Genomic DNA, 18,542 nt, shown 5'->3' on the forward strand with positions numbered 1-18,542 from the left:
TATGAGCTTGATGGCGTGAGAGGGGAACCAGAGAGAGAGAGAGAGAGAGAGAGAGAGAGAGAGTTAAGTAATCCTTCTTTGGAAGCTGACCCTACCCCCCCCCAACCCCCCCCCCCTTCATTCTTTGTGTGCTTGGATTCACTCTGCAGTCAATGGGAGCATGTGCTCCAGTGGTTGGTTTCCAGGATGTCATGTTTGATGCAAAATAAATGAGTGAAATGCATTTCAATGTTTTCATATATTTATTGCTGTGAATATTACAGTGGCAGATGAGGAACAGCAGAAGTTGCAAGGAAAGATTTTTTTATGGCATGCATGATCGAGGTTCGCATAATAGATAGAGCAGAATGCAAGGGAACAAAATGGAAAGGGAGAACCACCAACACCAGCAGTGGAGTATAAGAGAGAGAAGGAGATATAGAAAGGGGAGGGGGAGAGTTGAACATGAATAGCTCAAAGAACGAGGCGAATGCGGAGGCCACCAGTGGCAAAAATCTCTGTTGAAAAGCTTCCAGATCAGGTCAGGCCCATGGAGTCACAGAAAGCCTTTGCTGCGATAGACAGCAACAGCACCACTAATGGGGAAAAGGAAGAGAGAATAACCAGTGAGAAGCACAAATAAATTGGAGACATCTCGTGAAAGGAATGTTTCCATTTAAGAAAATCAATTATTTGGGTCTCAAAACAGAGTTTGTTATACAGTATTAAGTAATGTGTACACACAGTCTAATCACCTGCAACTCCGAACTGCAGGGGGAACTCTTCCACATTATTATATTTTAATTCTGTAGCTGACTGCATTCTTTAATTTACGATACTTGTACACGTTCCCTTCGGGAGCAACAGGGGGAGTCATGTTATTCTTATTCTTATTATTGCCAATTATTATGACTATTACTTATGTTAGATCAGGTCATTGAAAAGATCAGACCATGCCTCGCCATTCTAAATTCCCTATAATAAAATTTACTTCCGTAAGGATGTCGGGAGGTGGGGGTGGGATATCGAAAGACACAAAACCCCTTGGGGAATGGGAATATTGGTTTTAACATTATTCTGGTACAACTAAAAGAGCGTCCCAGCACCTTGGCTACTTATTTCGTGCTCGGCGATACCTTTCTTAAGCTGCTATGACAAGGCCACTGTACGTCCTGTCATGCAATATCATTGCCATATTTGGGCTGGTGCTCTGGCCTGTCACCTATCTCTTCTTGACAGAATCCAGCGATGTGCTGTTATTCTTGTGGGACAGGAGTTGGTATCATCCCTGGAACCTCTCTCAGTCCATCACTCTCTTTCTTCATTGAACCTTTTCTCCAGATATTACTACGGAATGTGCTCTGAGGGTCTATCACAGGTTGTTCCATCTGAGCATACTTTCAGTCACTCCACACATTTGGCAGTCTTCCCATTCATACACTGTAGCTGTCATGAAGAGTAAGATTATGAGGTATTCCTCTAGTTTTTTCCCCCCACACAGCATCACTCTGAAACAGTTTACCTGAATCCTGCTTTCCCCTCGAAACCAACCATCCACCATTCAACAGGAATGGCAATGGATTCCTCCTTTCTGTCTAATACCTGTACTTTCCTTTGTGAGGCCCCCACCTTCAATGGCCTTAAAGGCTTTGTAGTGGGCGATGCAGTATCTCATTGAAAACAAAAAGCTGTATTGTTTACTGATTTCCAAGCAGATGGCAGATGACGTTGAGCAAAAGAGAGGGTGAAGAGAACAGAGAGAGGGAGTGAAAGAGCGGAAGAACAGGATTTTAGGACCCGTGGGCTGATGCCGTCAGGTCCAGTTGCAGATTCAGAGTCGAGGTTTGACAGAGACTTCTCCACCTTGTCAGGAGAGCAGGACACAGAGTGCAGGAGCAGATGGGTACGACTGGGTAAGGTGGGTACAGAGATTGGTTTGGGACGCAAGATTCTGAGGCAAACACAGAGGTGAGGCATTCGGGTTTGTCACGTATGGTGTCGGCTGTGCAGCCGTTTGAGATGATGGAGGGGATGGAGGGGGAACAAACACCAGAAACAGATTTGAGCAGACACCAACAGGATTTGGATGAGGGAGACACGTTTGAGAGTTCAGTCTTGAGAACAGAGAGATATTGTTTCCTGGCTCTCCTGAGGGTAGAAACACACTTGTTCTGAGCTTGGTGGAAGGAACTGAGATTGCCTTCAGTTGGATTTGCCTTCCAGAAGGCGAAAGCAAGTTGTTTCATGGCAACTGCCTCACTACAAGATTCAGTGTACCATGGAAGGGGAGGAAGGCTAAGACAACTGAAGATGAGATGGGATAAATTGACTTTGGAAGAATTCCCAGGATGAGTTGATGTCAGAGGCAGTAAGGATGGGAGACCAGTCCAGATGATTTATGGCTGCTTGCAGACCATGCCAGTCGGCATGAGTGAAATGCCAGACTCGTCGATGCTGAGGAGGCTCTCTGAGAACGGCAAGAGAGATGTCCACTTTAACAAGGACATGATCAGATGAATCGATTGGAGTGGAACAGCAGACACTTGCATGGAAATTTGTCATAACGAAGTCAAGAAGAGATGATGTACTGTTGACTGAGATCCGGGTCAGGAAATTGTACAGATTGTGTCAGTCCCAATGAGTCACAGAAGTCCTTTGCTGAGGTGCCATGACTGGTGAGAGAGGTACCTACACACAGCCAACTTGCATGACGGCAATTGAAATCGCCACATATGAAGAGGGTTATTTTTGATTATTTCAAACTTAGTTAATTTCTCCAATTTCTTGAATTATTGATTTGATATTTACCATCTCTAATATTCCCCATATTATAAACCTAATGCCCATCCTATCTCTCATCCGTGAAAGCAGATGTGGGAACTTATACAAAAACAAACAAGTGTATCTGCATTGCACTGAAGGATATAAATATAAAATATTCCCTCACAGCTGAGAACAAGCCAATGCTCGTTTCTAGGACCGCAGAATCTCATTTGGAGTACTGTGCAAGGGGCTATGGAAAAAACTAAAATAAGGGAGGGGGGTGGGGGTGGGGGGGGGGGGGGAGATCTCAAAAGGAAGGATTTTGAAGGTTTTTATTTTTTTAACTGGAGAAGACAAAGCTTTGGCTTCTCTCGGTGTTATCTCCATATGCGGGTTTTAGGAGGTGGGAGATCCCAGAACTCAAAATCTCCACCTCATTTTTTGGTGAAGGATCATTATTCATGACCCAGATTGTGAAACTTCATTCTCATAGCTTCCTTCCAAGGGCTCGTTTTAGAATCGTCACTGAACCTCCACTTGTAGCTCGTAAGTAGTGATATTCCCCAGAATGCTTTTTAAGTGCTGCTCAGTAAGTGTTTTCTTGATCATCCCTGTTGCTCCGACTATCACTGGTATAATTTCAGCTTTCTTCAATTTCCAAGACCTTTTGACCACATTTTTCAGATCCTAGTATTTAAGCATTTTCTTGGTTTCTGAAGCATTTCGTCCAAAGTCATTGGTATGGGAACCAAAACCTCAATCAACAATGCTGTCTTTTTCCTTTTTGTGGTTGAGCTCTATGTCTGGACGCAATTCTCTGCCTGCAATGTCTACACTTGATGGGATCATCTTTTCATGCGTGCGCACATTGTGTTCATTTTCAAGGATAGAGTTTGGTTTGTGTTTCCATGATTGTTCTGGGATCGGAATGGTGAAATGTTTGCAGATGTAAGAGTGGATTACTCTACAGACGCTGTCATGTATTTCTGCGTACAACTGTTCTGACATGAGTTTTTTACATCCTGACAGCAAATGACTGGTACTTTCTGTTTCTACTCCACAGACCTGCATTTGTATGACTAGTACACCCACTCACTGCAGGAGTGGCAAGGGGAGTCATGTGATTATCCTTATTATTATTGACGATTATTATTACTATTACTTCTTTTGTGACATTAAGTCATTGAAAAGCTCAGCACATGCATGGCATTATAACATGTTAGATCAGGACATTGAAAGGATCACAATGTGCATATTATGTGTTACATCAGGTCATTGAACGGATCAGAACATGTATGATATTATTTGTTAGGTCAGGTCATTGAAAGGATCAGAACATGTATGATATTATATGTTAGATCAGGTCATTGAAAGGATCAGAACATGCATGATATTATATGTTAGATCAGGTCGTTCAAAGGATCAGAACATGCATGATATTATATTGTTATGTCGGTGGGGGTAAAGGAATATCTAGAGTCACGTAGATCTGAATAGGTAACATGCTTCGTCTGTCGCGATAGGGAATCTACCTGTAATAAGTTCTGTGTGTTTAGTCCGGTTTGTCAGTTAAAGAGTATACCTGTGAACATACAAGGATGTTCGAGTGTTAGGTAGTGTCGGGATTAAGATAAACCCCTGTGTGTCACACCTGGTAATCAAACCTTTGTCCATTATGGCAATGCACACCTGTAGACATTTAGACAGGCCCTGTAGTGCACACATTAATTAAATTCCCTTCCCTGACAAGGACTTCGGAAGAAAACAGGCAAGGGGCCAGTTCGGGACACCGCCGATGATGGCCGCCACCAGCTACACCTCCGGCAGGCCTATGAACATAGAGTGACACGAGCTATCACCACACTACAGGGAACGAGTGATTGGTCAGCGCGGTAGGCACAAACCTCCAGCTAACGAGTGCGGGAGGCGTGAAGCTGGAAGTTTCGGTGGAAGTCGCTGGTTGGTGGCGCGCCAAGGCTGACGTCACCGGGAAGGTTATATAAGGGCGCGCCAAACGACATTTTCCCTCGTGCACGTCCAGCACGTCCAGCTCTAACTCTTGCGCTGCACCCTCCCTGGCTGTCTCGACGTGCTTGATGCTCGTGCGTTTTTCTTGGTCTTGAGAGGTCCTGGTGGTCGTTGGCTCGCCATCTGCGTGGTGCTTGGAGCGGTGCTTGGTGCTGGTGCTTGGAGCGGTGCTCGGTGCTTCTGGAGCCTAGAGTGGTGCATGGACCTCTTGGGCAGTCGACGAGGGGCCTGGAGTGGGCGTTGGCTCGGGCCTTCGCGGTGCTGTGGTGTGGGAGCGAGGGACCTCGTGTTGTGCAGCGGAGCTTGGAGCCGCGTTGGGACAAGACAACAAGACAGATAAGGACGCACCATTTCACACCACACGATGATTCTTTTAATTAATTCCTCCCTGTGTCTCGTTTCTGAAGTGAGGTGTGTGGGATCCCAATTTAGGCCCTTTATTTGATTACCGTCGCGTTTCATTGGTTCGGGTTCCATGAATAAATCTCTATTTTTGTATATTCAATCTTGTCATTCGTGAGTATATTAATTTCCCTGCAGCTGCCGTCGGTTCGCTGAAGATAAGCGCTTTTGCTGCAGCTTCCACTTCCCTTCTTCCTCCTGCATTTTATAGCTGAATCCGTGTTTGGTCGTCGCCTCAAGAGTCAAGTAATTCCGTTCTGGTCCATCCGCGAGCCCTGGTATTAACCAAAGGGTTCACGCGACAATATGTTAGATCAGGTCATTGAAAAGATCAGAACATGCATGATATTATATGTTAAATCAGGTCATTGAAAGGATCAGAGCATGCATGATATTATAACATGTTGGATCAGGTCATTGTAAGAATCAGACCATGCATGACAGTTGTTTTTCGGTACTAGGTTGTAGACAGCAACCGCCCAGGGTAGTACCACCGTTCTGACTTAGGAGCGTTAAAATGGTGCCCAGAACCCTCTTAAACTCTCCAGGTCAGGATTGCTGGCCTTGCTTTCTGTCTCACTCAAGCTACAGCTACCGGGCCTGGCTTCAATCTCCCTTTCTCGCAAACAAACGTCATACACTTTTCATCATACACTTTTCTTCTCTTTTATTTAAGGCCTGGCCTCGATGAGGGCGGGAAATATCGCAAATCACAAAACTCCTTGGAAGAATTCCACAGAAGCAGGAGGAAGGGTGGTGCTATTAACCATTGAGCTTATATAGACTACAGTAGATCTACGATCAGGTGTGTTCGTTGACGTTTTTAACAAACACGTTTGTGGTTTATAATATTTTTACTTCTGGTCAGCTGTTGCTCTCACGAAAGCAGTATGATAAGCTATTTATACAGGTTACCACGCAGGAAGAACACCTTGGGGAGGTGGGATATTATTGGTTCACGAGTTATCAAGTGACCACTATATTCGTCGTGTGTGCGTCTGTCTGTGTGTCTGTCTGTCCGCAGCATAACTACCCGATGATATCATCCGATCTTGATGAAACTGTGGTGGGAGGTTGATATCATGATCTAGTTGTGTCCTGCCTAGAGTGGGCGTATTGCGCCCAGTGTGGGCGGAGCCAAGCCCGAAAAAGATGTCTTTTTAGGGGGTAATCGATTTCAAGCTACATCTTCTCCGAGGGGTTTGGTGGAATCGGACAGGGGTTTCGATATTCGGTTAGGCCAATGTCATGTGTCCAGCCCCACGGAGCTCGATTTTTCATTTTCGCCCCAAGGTCAAGGTCACAAGGTCATGAAATTTAGAAAAGTCGATTTTTGATGGTTTTATTACATTGTTCGCTTCCTGATAGGGTGAAATGTCGTACATGATCATATATTATCACATACATCATGAAATACAAGTTTTCCAACAAATTTCAGAATTTTCGACCTTTGACCTTTGAAGGTCACAAAGGTCAAATTTTCAAAGTTGTTGGAATCAAACCGAATTTTCAGAATTGTGTAGCTAACTAACCTCATAACTGATTATACATTATTTTCTATCTCATTTCAAGGTCAGTAACCTTCGTTTTGACATTTCAAGGTCACAAAGGTCAAATTTTCAAAGTTGGCGGAATCAAACCGAATTTTCGGTATTATGTAGTTAACTAGTCTCATAACAGATAATACATTCCTATTTATATATTTTCAATGTCGGGGTTTTGACTTTTAAAGGTCATAAAGGACGGCCATTTCAAAGTAGTCCGTCCTTTGTCATTGAATACTGCTCGCTCCTGAACCATCGTCGTCTCCTGACTTGTTAGTATTAATATTGTTTTGTAATAACATTCATAATATGCTATATATCATTGATTTTGCTATTGAAAGCGTCTTTGGAAAAACGCCATGATAAAGCTAAATTAACATGGACATACACCTCAACACGCAACCCCATTGATGGCAATGGCTGGGAAAATTCGCTCGGGGGGAAAAAAACCCTTGGGGAGTGGGGCAAATGAATTTACGACAGTGGGGCACCTTCATTGTGTAATCTTAGTGATCCTGTCAAGTTTGGTTGAGATTGGATAAGTAACGACGGAATGTATCGTGGTCAAAAAATCATCAGACAGACAGACGCCAATTTGTGTATTTTAGTTTGATGATTGGCTCAATCACGTCATTTTCTTAAAGCCATTCGTGTAGTGTCCCAAATCTTTGGCCAGTGTGGGATCTCATATATGTCCCATATTCCAAGTGATGTCCTCATAAGGGTGGCACCAGGAAGTCAGTTTGCTTGGAATACTTGTTGGTTCCCATACTTGTTTGTGATGTTTTGGTTAATTTGTGTTCGATATTAAAACGGTCATTGGTTGGCACCTAAATGTTTCCCCTGCCATGAAAAATGCAGGCCTTGGCCTCTTCTAAACTAGGGAGGAATATTTTATAAACAGTCTCTTTATTCGTTTTGCTTAAAATTTACGAAGACTGCAAACATTATATGTTTAATGACGATTTTCCTATAATAGGTGTTTGTCGGCTATTGTTTAAAATATACATTTCATTAAAATACCTGCTGTTGATTTTGACCCGGTGCTTGTTGTACCGGAGGCTGCAGTGGTTGGCAATACCAGGTGAGTTTCTGAACTTGACTCTGCGTGAGTCGTTGTATCAGGCGGAGAGGTGGAAGTTTTTCCTGGTGCTTGAACGGCAAAAATAAATCATTAGACTTTGTGAAGAATGTTTTTGAAATACAAATAAATTTCAAATTTGGTGCAAGACAAAGAAAACCATTTGGGCGAACCTGGCTGTGCTCTGTATACACAACAGATCTCCCAAGTACTACAGGTAATGCCAATAGAACAACAAACTCCATGCAGAAACTTTCCTCAGAGTACCAACACACAATTGCCGACACTTTTCAAAAGATAGTGTTGGCACTTAAACATCCACCATCACAATATAAACTAAAAAACATCCTAAAATGCAAAGCCAGCGTGAAATGCAGGCTAAGCCAGCTCATCCCCAAATCCACAGCCACGTTGTACATCCGCATTGAGTGTATCCTGTGGTCTGTGAGAAAGGTCAAATGGTAAAGGTCATAAAATCCTCAATTTCCATTTGATTGACTTGAAATTTGAGCAGATTTTGCATGTTGGGTCACTGAAGCCTTTTGCTTTTGAGATCAAAAGGTCAAGGTCATGAAAATCGCCAACCTCTTTACATTTTCACCTCCGCACACCTAAGGTGGACGGCGGTTATGTTTTCTCCCTTGTCTGTCTGTTGCTTCGTCTGTGCGTGTGAAGAAATCTCAAAAAGGTGTGGACGAAATCGGATGAAATTTGGTGGACAGGTTGGGTGTGTGACAATGACAAATTGATTCGATTTTCATGAAGATCTGGATCCGGATCCGATAATTTTTTTCTTTATTCTTCACCATTGGGAGATAGGGCTAAAAACGACACAAAGCCCATTATCTCAGAGTTGGGGATGGATTCAGACAAAACTTGGTGCATAGGTTGGGTGTGTGACAAGGAAGAATTGATTCAATTTTAGTGAAGATCCGAATCCGGTTCCGATAATTTTGTTTGGTGATTCTTCACCATTGAGTGATGGGGCTAAAAACGATATTGTCACATCTGAGGCTCCATTCCACATGGTATACCTCAGTGCCAGGACCTTTCATCCCAGTAGATTGTCCAAATGGTGTTTTATTGCACTGCATCCAATAATTCTCACAACTTTACCATTCCCCAAGGGTAATTCAAATGAACCAAAATTCACTGACATCCAGTGAATAAGTTGCTCACGGAAAGCAGATAGCTCAAACACATTTTCTTTCTTTTTAAAAGTATTTATTTGTCAAGAAAAGTACAGGGAAGAAGATAGACAAGACGCTATTGAAAAGTATACGAACCAAGCAAATCAAAAGACACAGAGAGGTAAAAGGAACCACTCAAACTTATATACAAGGATGAAAAATAAAGTTTAAAAATCGAACCCGCTCTAGGCACCACAGCACACACTTATACAATGAGCTTAGAATGCAAGCAGATGGAGTATATAACTTGGCTTTGTCTACAAAATGCAAGGTGGATGCAGGACTAAATTCAGCCCGATTTGGAAACCAGATGTAAGATGAGAGCCATTAATGAAGTCGGTCCAAAGATGAAGTAAAACTGCTATGACCAGCACCAGTGACGAGTAGCACCCAAGATTCAGAAAGCCAAACAGAGCATGATGAAGTGAATCAGCCACAAGGAAGGACAGTGCCGATAATCCCCTCCACAAGGCTTTGTGGCCCCCTATTGTCCTTTTCAAACGAGGCCTCCTGGTCTGCACTTCATCCTCGTCAAAGTGGTCCTTTGCACTCCATGCCCATGGAGCTCTTCTGTCTCTCTTCTTTGGTCCTCTCCAAAAACAGGCTGATACCAGCTTGGGTCAATCCCAAAACTTCTTTATAAGAAACCACAATCTCAATGTCCTACACCACAAACTCCTCCGTGGACCACTTGCGCGTCGTCCTTCCACACGAGGCCTCTTCTTCATCCTACTATGTCTAGTTCTCTCCTTCCTCCTGGGCAGAATTATTCTCACCATCTCACCCATGGGGCAGCCCCAACAGAAATAAATCCACATTGAGATTCCTCAAACATCCGGGGCCTTCGCTCAAACTTGACTGATCTCTCCATACAGGTTGCTTCTGACAAACCAGACGTGATCTGCTTAACAGAAACCTTCCTCCTTCATGAAGTCTCTGATGCCTTGGTATCTCTCCCAGGTTACTCCCTCCTCCGGTATGATAGACCTGAGCCTCGTCCTGGAGGTGGGGTTGCTATCTTTATAAAAAAACTCTCTTCCTCACTTGCCCTGCACTGCCCTCTCTCCACCTCACCCCCAGGAATACCTTTGGCTACGGCTTCCCCTTCACTCCCACCTTTTCTTCATATGTGTGTTGTACCATCCACCAAACAGTGATGACTCCATCTACATCTCGCTGTCTGATAATATGGACCAACTTCTATCTACCCATCCCAACTCTCTCTTCCTCATATGTGGTGATTTCAATTGTCACCATGCCAGTTGGCTGAGTGTGGATCCCTCTCTCACCAGCCATGGCTCTTCAGCAAAGGACTTCTGCGACTCACTGGGACTGACACAATCTGTCAATTTCCCTAACCTGTCAACGGAGCACCTTCTCTTCTGGACTTGGTCATGACTAACTTCCCTGAAAATGTCTGCTGCTCTTATCGGCTCATCTGATCATGTGCTTGTTAAAGTGGACATCTCTCTGACCATTCTCAGAGAGCCTCCTCAGCGTCGACGAGTCTGGCATTTCACTCAGGCCAACTGGCATGGTCTTCAAGCAGCCATCAATCATCTTGACTGGTCTCCCATCTCTACCGCCTCTGAAATCAACTCATCCTGGGAATTCCGCCAGAGCAAATTGCTCTCTCTCGTGCACAGATTTATCCCATCTCGTCTTCAGTTGTCATACCCTTCCTCCCTTCCATGGTACACGGATTCTTGTGGCGAGGCTGTTGCCCAGAAACAACTTGCTTTCGTCTCCTGGAAAGCAAATCCAACGGAAGGAAATCTCATTTCCTTTCACAAAGCCGGAAACAAGTGTGTGTCCACCCTCAGGAGAGCCAGGAAACAATATCTCTCCGTTCTCAAGACCGAACTCTCTTATCTGTCTCCCTCTTCCAGATCCTGGTGGCATCTGGTCAAATCTGTTTCTGGTGTTTGTTCCCCCTCCATCCCCTCCCTTACCTCAAACTGCTACACGGCAGACTCCGCACGTGAAAAAGCGGCTTGCCTCAACTCTGTGTTTGCCTCTAAATCTTGTGTCCCAAACCCATCCCTCTCTGTACCCATCGTACCCAATCGTACCCAGCTGCTCCTGGACTCTGTGTTCTTTCCTCCTGACAAGGTGGAAAAGTTTCTGTCAACCCTCGACTCTGATTCTGCAACTGGACCTGACGGCATCAGCCCACGGGTCCTAAAATCGTGTTCTTCCGCTCTTTCACTCCCTCTCTCTGATCTCTTCACCCTCTCTTTTGCTCAAGGTCATCTGGCATCTGCTTGAAATCAGCCAACATCACCACTTTGCACAAAAAAGGTGCAAAAACAGATCCTAGCAACTACAGACCAATCAGCCTTCTCCCAATTATCAGCAAAGTCATGGAATCCATCATTGCTTCAGATATGAAATCTCTCCTCATCTCCAATGGCTTGATCTCTGATCATCAATTTGGTTTCAGACCTGGTCACTCTACTCTGGACATGCTGCTTCTGCTTTCTCAACAATGGATTGAGGTCCTCAATGCCAAACAGGAAATTAGAGCTGTCTCCCTTGACATATCACATGCCTTCGATACGGTTTCGCACCCCGCTCTGCTCCCCAAACTCTCCTCCTTTGGTATCCATGGAAATCTCTACGCATGGCTGGCGGACTTCCTCCTAGTCGTAGTCAACGTGTGGCCCTGAATGGGTTTCTCTCATCTCCTCTTCCTGTTCAGGCTGGAGTTCCACAAGGCAGTGTTCTGGGCCCTGTGCTTTTTCTGGTCTTCATCAATGATCTCTCTGACTCTCTTGAAAATCCTCTCTATCTCTTTGCTGATGACTCTACTCTCTGTCGCTCCATTCGTCATCCCTCAGATCGGCAGTCTGCAGCCTCCTCACTCTCTGCAGACCTGGACAAAATCACAGACTGGGCAAACAAGTGGAACATGTCTTTCAATCCTGACAAATCTCACACTTTTTTTTTTTTTCTATCCTGAATCGAGGCTCGTGAAAGCTGACAACCGTGAAGGAAAGACAGCACAGGGGGACCACGAGGGAAAGACAGTACAGGGGGACCACGAGGGAAAGACAGTACAGGGGGACCACGAGGTAAAGACAGCACATGGGGACCGTGAGGGAAAGACAGCACATGGGGACCACGAGGGAAAGACAGCACATGGGGACCACGAGGGAAAGACAGCACATGGGGACCACGAGGGATAGACAGCACATGGGGACCGCGAGGGAAAGACAGCACAGAGGGACCGCGAGGGAAAGACAGCACATGGGGACCACAGGGGAAAGACAGCACATGGGGACCACGAGGGAAAGACAGCACATGGGGACCGTGAGGGAAAGACAGCACAGGGGGACCGCGAGGGAAAGACAGCACAGGGGGACAACGAGGGAAAGACAGCACATGGGGACCACGAGGGAAAGACAGCACATGGGGACCACGAGGGATAGACAGCACATGGGGACCGCGAGGGAAAGACAGCACAGGGGGACCGCGAGGGAAAGACAGCACAGAGGGACCGCGAGGGAAAGACAGCACATGGGGACCGCGAGGGAAAGACAGCACATGGGGACCGCGAGGGAAAGACAGCACATGGGGACCGCGAGGGAAAGACAGCACAGGGGGACCGCGAGGGAAAGACAGCACAGAGGGACCACGAGGGAAAGACAGCACATGGGGACCACGAGGGAAAGACAGCACATGGGGACCACGAGGGAAAGACAGCACATGGGGACCGCGAGGGAAAGACAGCACAGGGGGACCGCGAGGGAAAGACAGCACAGGGGGACCGCGAGGGAAAGACAGCACAGGGGGACCGTGAGGGAAAGACAGCACATGGGGACCACGAGGGAAAGACAGCACATGGGGACCACGAGGGAAAGACAGCACATGGGGACCGTGAGGGAAAGACAGCACATGGGGACCGGAATTTATAATATATATATAATATATATATATATAAATAATCCCCCAAAAAACTTTTTTTTTTCAGATTTTTTGTCCCCGCTTTATTTTGCGGGGGAAGGGAATGGAGGAGGGGAAGGCGGGAGGAGGGGGAAGGCGGGAGGATGGGAAGAGGAGGGAAGGGAAAGGGGGAGGGGGTAAGGGGAGGGGAGGGGGGAGGCAGGAGAAGAAGGGGGTTCCTATATATGCTCGTGGGTGAATGTGCCGTTCATATGCTAACAGAAGTACCCGGCGTTGCTGGGTGGGGGTGGGGGGGATTGGGGGGAAGAGGCGGAGGGAGGTATGGGGGGGGGAAGGGGTGGGAAGGGGGAAGGGGGGGAAGGGGAGGGGGAAGAGTGGGGGAAAGAAGGGGATGAGGGGGCTTGGGGGAAGGGGGGAGGAGGAGGAGGGAAGCAGGGTGGAGACAATAGAGGAAGGGGGTTCATCACCTTTTCGTTGAATATATGCTGGTGAATGTGGCGTTTATCCCGTTTCTGCGTTAAGCGGTTATTTTTTCATTCGTGTGTTTGTCAAATTTCAACTCGTTATTTTCTCGTCCATGCGTTATTGTTTGATTATAGTTAGTTTTGGTTTGAATTTCCTGTAACTCGTAATTAATTAATCATGTTCTGCTCCTCGTGTGCAGCCTTGTAGTTGTACCCCCGTCGGTGTTTGTTAACTTAAGCGTGTTTTGCTTGGCTCTTAGTTTTTTCCCTTCTACCCCGAACATAATACTCTGTCTAACGTTCAAAATCCCCCCCCCCCCCAAAAAAACCCCCAAAAAACCAAAAACATTTATTTTCCTTTCTCCACGTGTACTGTTGTCTCAATCCTGTATTTTCTGTCCAGGTGTGCTGTTCACCCCGCCCTCATTATCTCCTTGCCTTCCACCTTTTGCCCTGTTCACGTGACTCGTGGTGGTCCCTCTCGGCTCTCCCCCCATTGGTATTTTGTGCATATAAGATTGTTCGCGGTTCTGTTTAAATATTATTGAAATATGTTTAACCTTTCCCCTTCAGTGTTTTATTCAGTGGTATATTACAACACGCTGTTTTTCTTCCTATTTAAAAGGCTTTTCTCAATTTCCTCTCCAACTCATTCCACTTCAAAAAAAAGAAATTCAATATCTTATACGTCTCCCTCACTACATGGTCTAAATTCACATTCATTCCATCCCTCCTCCATCGTTCTGAATCGGATTGCTAACTTGAAAATCACAACAAACCCAATTTGTTATCAATAAATTCCAACTTCTTTCCTGGAAGTCCTGGCAGTGTCCATGTTTTATACCTCTCCCACCCCCCCCTTCCCATGCCTCCCCCCCAAAGCCCTCTCCCTCCCACAGATCTCTCGATGTCTCCATGTCTCTCGGTCCCTGCTCTCAAATGTTGTGTTTGTGTCCTTCCCCCTCTCTCCCCATCTTGTCTACCGCTCCCGATGTTATTTGTTTTATGTCGGTTTTTGTGTCCCGATGTGTCGGTTTGTCTGTTTGTCGTTTGTCGGTGCTCTTTCACGAGCCTCGATCTTGTATACAAAAAAAAAAAGAGGAAAAAAAAGTGTGATGCCGAATAGGAAGAAGAAGAAGCCGTACTACCAACTTCGTACACTACTGGAATTGTTTGATTTATTTGTATTCAAATGTCTGGTGATTTGTCTGTTTGCCTTTCTGTGTGATTAATGTTCGCTCTTTCACGAGCCTCGATCTTGTATACAAAAAAAAAAAGAGGAAAAAAAAGTGTGATGCCAAATAGGAAGAAGAAGAAGCCGTACTACCAACTTCGTACACTACTGGAATTGTTTGATTTATTTGTATTCAAATGTCTGGTGATTGTTTTGTATTTATATATGCAAATGTGTAATTGTATATAACTGTCATTAATTTTAAAAAGCTTCGGCACTATCGAGCGATATATTTTTTTTAACTCCAAAAAACGATCTTTTTTGGTCAACTCTTCTTAGCCGCGTCGCAGACGCTGCTCATAGAGTGCCCTCTGCTGTTGTTGTTGTTGTTGTTCTTCTTCTTGTTCTTCTTGTTCTTGCAGAGAAGACAAAACCTCAAAGCTCCACCCATTCTGGGAACCATAGCTCCACCCATTGTGGGAGAGGCTTCATATAAACAAATATCCACCATTTTATTAACTCGCATAGCTTTGAGGCCTGTTTTGTAGGCCCATGGTGTCTTCCTCTCTCACACAGTTTTCTTTCAAATCAAATTCGATATATCATTTCATTTTTCACAGTCGCTAACATAGTTTTAGACTCGGTTGAAAAAAAACAGGAAGAAAATCCGATGAAAGTTGCCCTTTATAGAACGAAATGAATTCTCACAGGCCTGTAACTTCAAGTCCATTGAGATTATTTTTTTACAATCACGGCATGGTCAGTCATACACCGCCCGAAATAACAGATGGGAAAATGCCGAGATATATTAAAAATTCGTCCATTTGATGACAATCGTCACGATGAAATATTTAATTTATACGTCGTCACAATAATGTGGAGAGAGGAGCATAGCTTCGTTCACGTGTCGCCACACACGGGAAATTGCCGAGATATATATTTTTTTCAATCGCGGCATGGTCAGTCATACACCGCCTGAAATAACAGACGGGAAAATGCCGATATATATTAAAAATTCGTCGCCACACACGGGAAATTGCCGAGATATATTTTCACTTTGCACAAAAATAACATCAAGTAATCGAATCAATAGGAATGTCCTGTGCCTATAACATCGACGTTATAGGCACAGCTGCATCTAGGCATTGTGTAACATCGACGCGGCTTTTGTTTTAATTAAAACTTTTTGTACTTGTTTTGCATAAAACACTCCCAGGCACTCACTGATGAACCTCTGAAAGTTTGACGAAGATCAGTTCAGCCATCTCTGAGAAAAATGGTGACACACACACACACACACACACACACACACACACACACACACACACACACACACACACACACACACACACACACACACACACACACACACACATCTCTCTTATATAGCAGATGAAGTAAGATGAGAAGCACAATCCTTTCCACTCAGTTCCCAATCCACTGGAATGCGGCCTTCTTTCATCACCAGATTACAGATCTCAGTCATTCTGTTCACACCCCAACTTCCCGCTGCCTTCAACATATCTCCCACAACTCCCGTCGGCCCTCCCGCTTTTCTACTCTTCATTGCTTTTATCGCTTCCTCAACTTCCACTTTTTCATCTTCTCCTTCAGTCCATCCATACTCTCCCCAATCAACACCAGATCATCTGCATACAACAACTCCCACGGTAGACCCTCCTTTAAGTTCCAAGCCAGCACCTCCATCACAGCTACAAATACAGTCACGTGAAAAAGTAAGTACACCCCATGTAAAGTTTTGACTTTTTCAGCATATTTCCACATACAGCTATTTAATCTTCATTTCAACAATATTGATAGATAAGGGTGATATAATATAACAAATATATATATATATATTTTTTGTATACTGAATCGAGGCTCGTGAAAGAGCTAACATTTACTTCACAAACAAATCAACCAGACAAACAAAATATATAACAAGTACAAAAAGTTTTAATTAAAACAAAAGCCGCGTCGATGTTACACAATGCCTAGATGCAGCTGTGCCTATAACGTCGATGTTATAGGCACAGGACATTCCTATTGATTCGATTACTTGATGTTATTTTTGTGCAAAGTGAAAATATATCTCGGCAATTTCCCGTGTGTGGCGACGAATTTTTAATATATCTCGGCATTTTCCCGTCTGTTATTTCAGGCGGTGTATGACTGACCATGCCGCGATTGAAAAAAATATATATCTCGGCAATTTCCCGTATGTGGCGACACGTGAACGAAGCTATGCTCCTCTCTCCACATTATTGTGACGACGAATAAATTAAATATTTCATCGTGACGATTGTCATCAAATGGACGAATTTTTAATATATCTCAGCATTTTCCCGTCTGTTATTTCGGGCGGTGTATGACTGACCATGCCGCGATTTAAAAAAAAAAAATCTCAATGGACTTGAAGTTACAGGCCTTTGAGAATTCATTTCGTTCTATAAAGGGCAACTTTCATCGGATTTTCTTCCCGTTTTTTTTCAACCGAGTCTAAAACTATGTTAGCGACTGTGAAAAATGAAATGATATATCGAATTTGATTTGAAATAAAACTGTGTGAGAGAGGAAGACACCACGGGCCTACAAAACAGGCCTCAAAGCTATGCGAGTTAATAAAATGGTGGATATTTGTTTATATGAAGCCTCTCCCACAATGGGTGGAGCTATGGTTCCCAGAATGGGTCGAGCTTTGAGGTTTTGTCTTCTCTGCAAGAACAACAAGAACAAGAAGAAGAAGAAGAACAAGAACAAGAACAACAGCAGAGGGCACTCTATGACCAGCGTCTTGCGACGCGGCGAAAAAGAGGGAGCGGAAAACAAGATGGGGAGAGAAGGGGAAGCACACAAACACAACATTTGAGAGCAGGAAGATGTGTGGAAGGGAGAGGGCTTGGGGGGAGGAGGCGTGGGAAGGGGGGGGGGGGTGGAGGGAGAAGTATAAAACACAAGGACACCAAGGACTTCCAGGACAGAAGTTGGTATTTCAAAAAAGGGGTTGACAGTATTTACATTTTGTAGTCCATTGTATAATTTAAATAAACACAAATGCAAATTTCGCATGTGGAAAAGTAAGTACACCCTTGGCTCTAATAGGTGGTATTGCCCCCTTTGGCAGAAACAACCTCAAGTAGGCGTTTCTTATAACTGTCCACCCGTAAGCAACTGACTAGTTTCCCGACTGCATGGATCATCAGCTGGGCACCGTTCTTCCTCGAGGTTTCAATCCTTTCAGCCCAGGACCTCTCCAAACGGCGGATCCACAACCTCGATCATGGATCCACATCAATTGATGGTAAATCAGTGGATCCACAACCTCAGTTGCGTCCAGGCAGTCAGTCAACCCATCAATGCAACCTCACTTATCCCAACTTTACTTGCAATAGGATTTAATGTGTTATCATATATTCATAACTTTCCTTACACACTCTATAATATGATAATGTCATTAAATCATTCACATCTTACCCTTCAACACATCAATCGACCAAACAGCATGACCACACCACCTACCTTTCTATCAAACTGCACTTCGAATGTTCAAACTGTCATTTATAACGGTTTTCGGCATGCTGAAGTTCAAGGAGTGGCAGAAGGCGAAGGGTACGGGAGCAGAAAAAGCAGAGCATGAAAGTTATATGGCAGCCAAGAAGGCTGCAAAGAAAGAGGTAGCAAAGGCCCAGGAGGTATGTCAGAAAATGACACACAAAATAAACACACACACACAACACTACCAACACACACACACACACACACACACACACACACACACACACACACACACACACACACGACAAAACTGAGGAAAGATATATAAATATATATATGAAGTAAATCCCCTGTTCGGAATCACGATTAATCTTATCTATCTAATATTATTCATTTACATAGGAACACGGGACAGACACAGCTCTATCAGTCCATCGAACCATATTCATTCACATGGGATCATCGGACAGACACGGGACAAGTTTAACGATACAGATTAGAAAATGTAGGCTGAGC

General features: G+C 44.5%; 1 protein-coding gene across 1 annotated transcript in view; it reads right to left on the reverse strand.

Moving 5' to 3' along the window:
- Positions 1-340: 340 nt before the first annotated feature.
- LOC137425804 (fibronectin-like) overlaps positions 341-18,542 on the reverse strand; it is a 1,588,206-nt gene continuing 1,570,004 nt past the window's right edge. The window contains exons 23-24 of the mRNA XM_078775189.1: positions 7,740-7,868; positions 341-575 (exon numbers count right to left, since the gene is read on the reverse strand). Coding sequence (XP_078631315.1) covers positions 517-575; positions 7,740-7,868 — 188 coding nt within the window. The 3' untranslated portion in view covers positions 341-516. The remainder of the gene's footprint in view (positions 576-7,739; positions 7,869-18,542) is intronic.

This window comes from Myxine glutinosa, chromosome 4 (assembly GCF_964187855.1).
Source record: "Myxine glutinosa chromosome 4, kmMyxGlut1.1, whole genome shotgun sequence".
NCBI lineage: Eukaryota > Metazoa > Chordata > Myxini > Myxiniformes > Myxinidae > Myxine > Myxine glutinosa.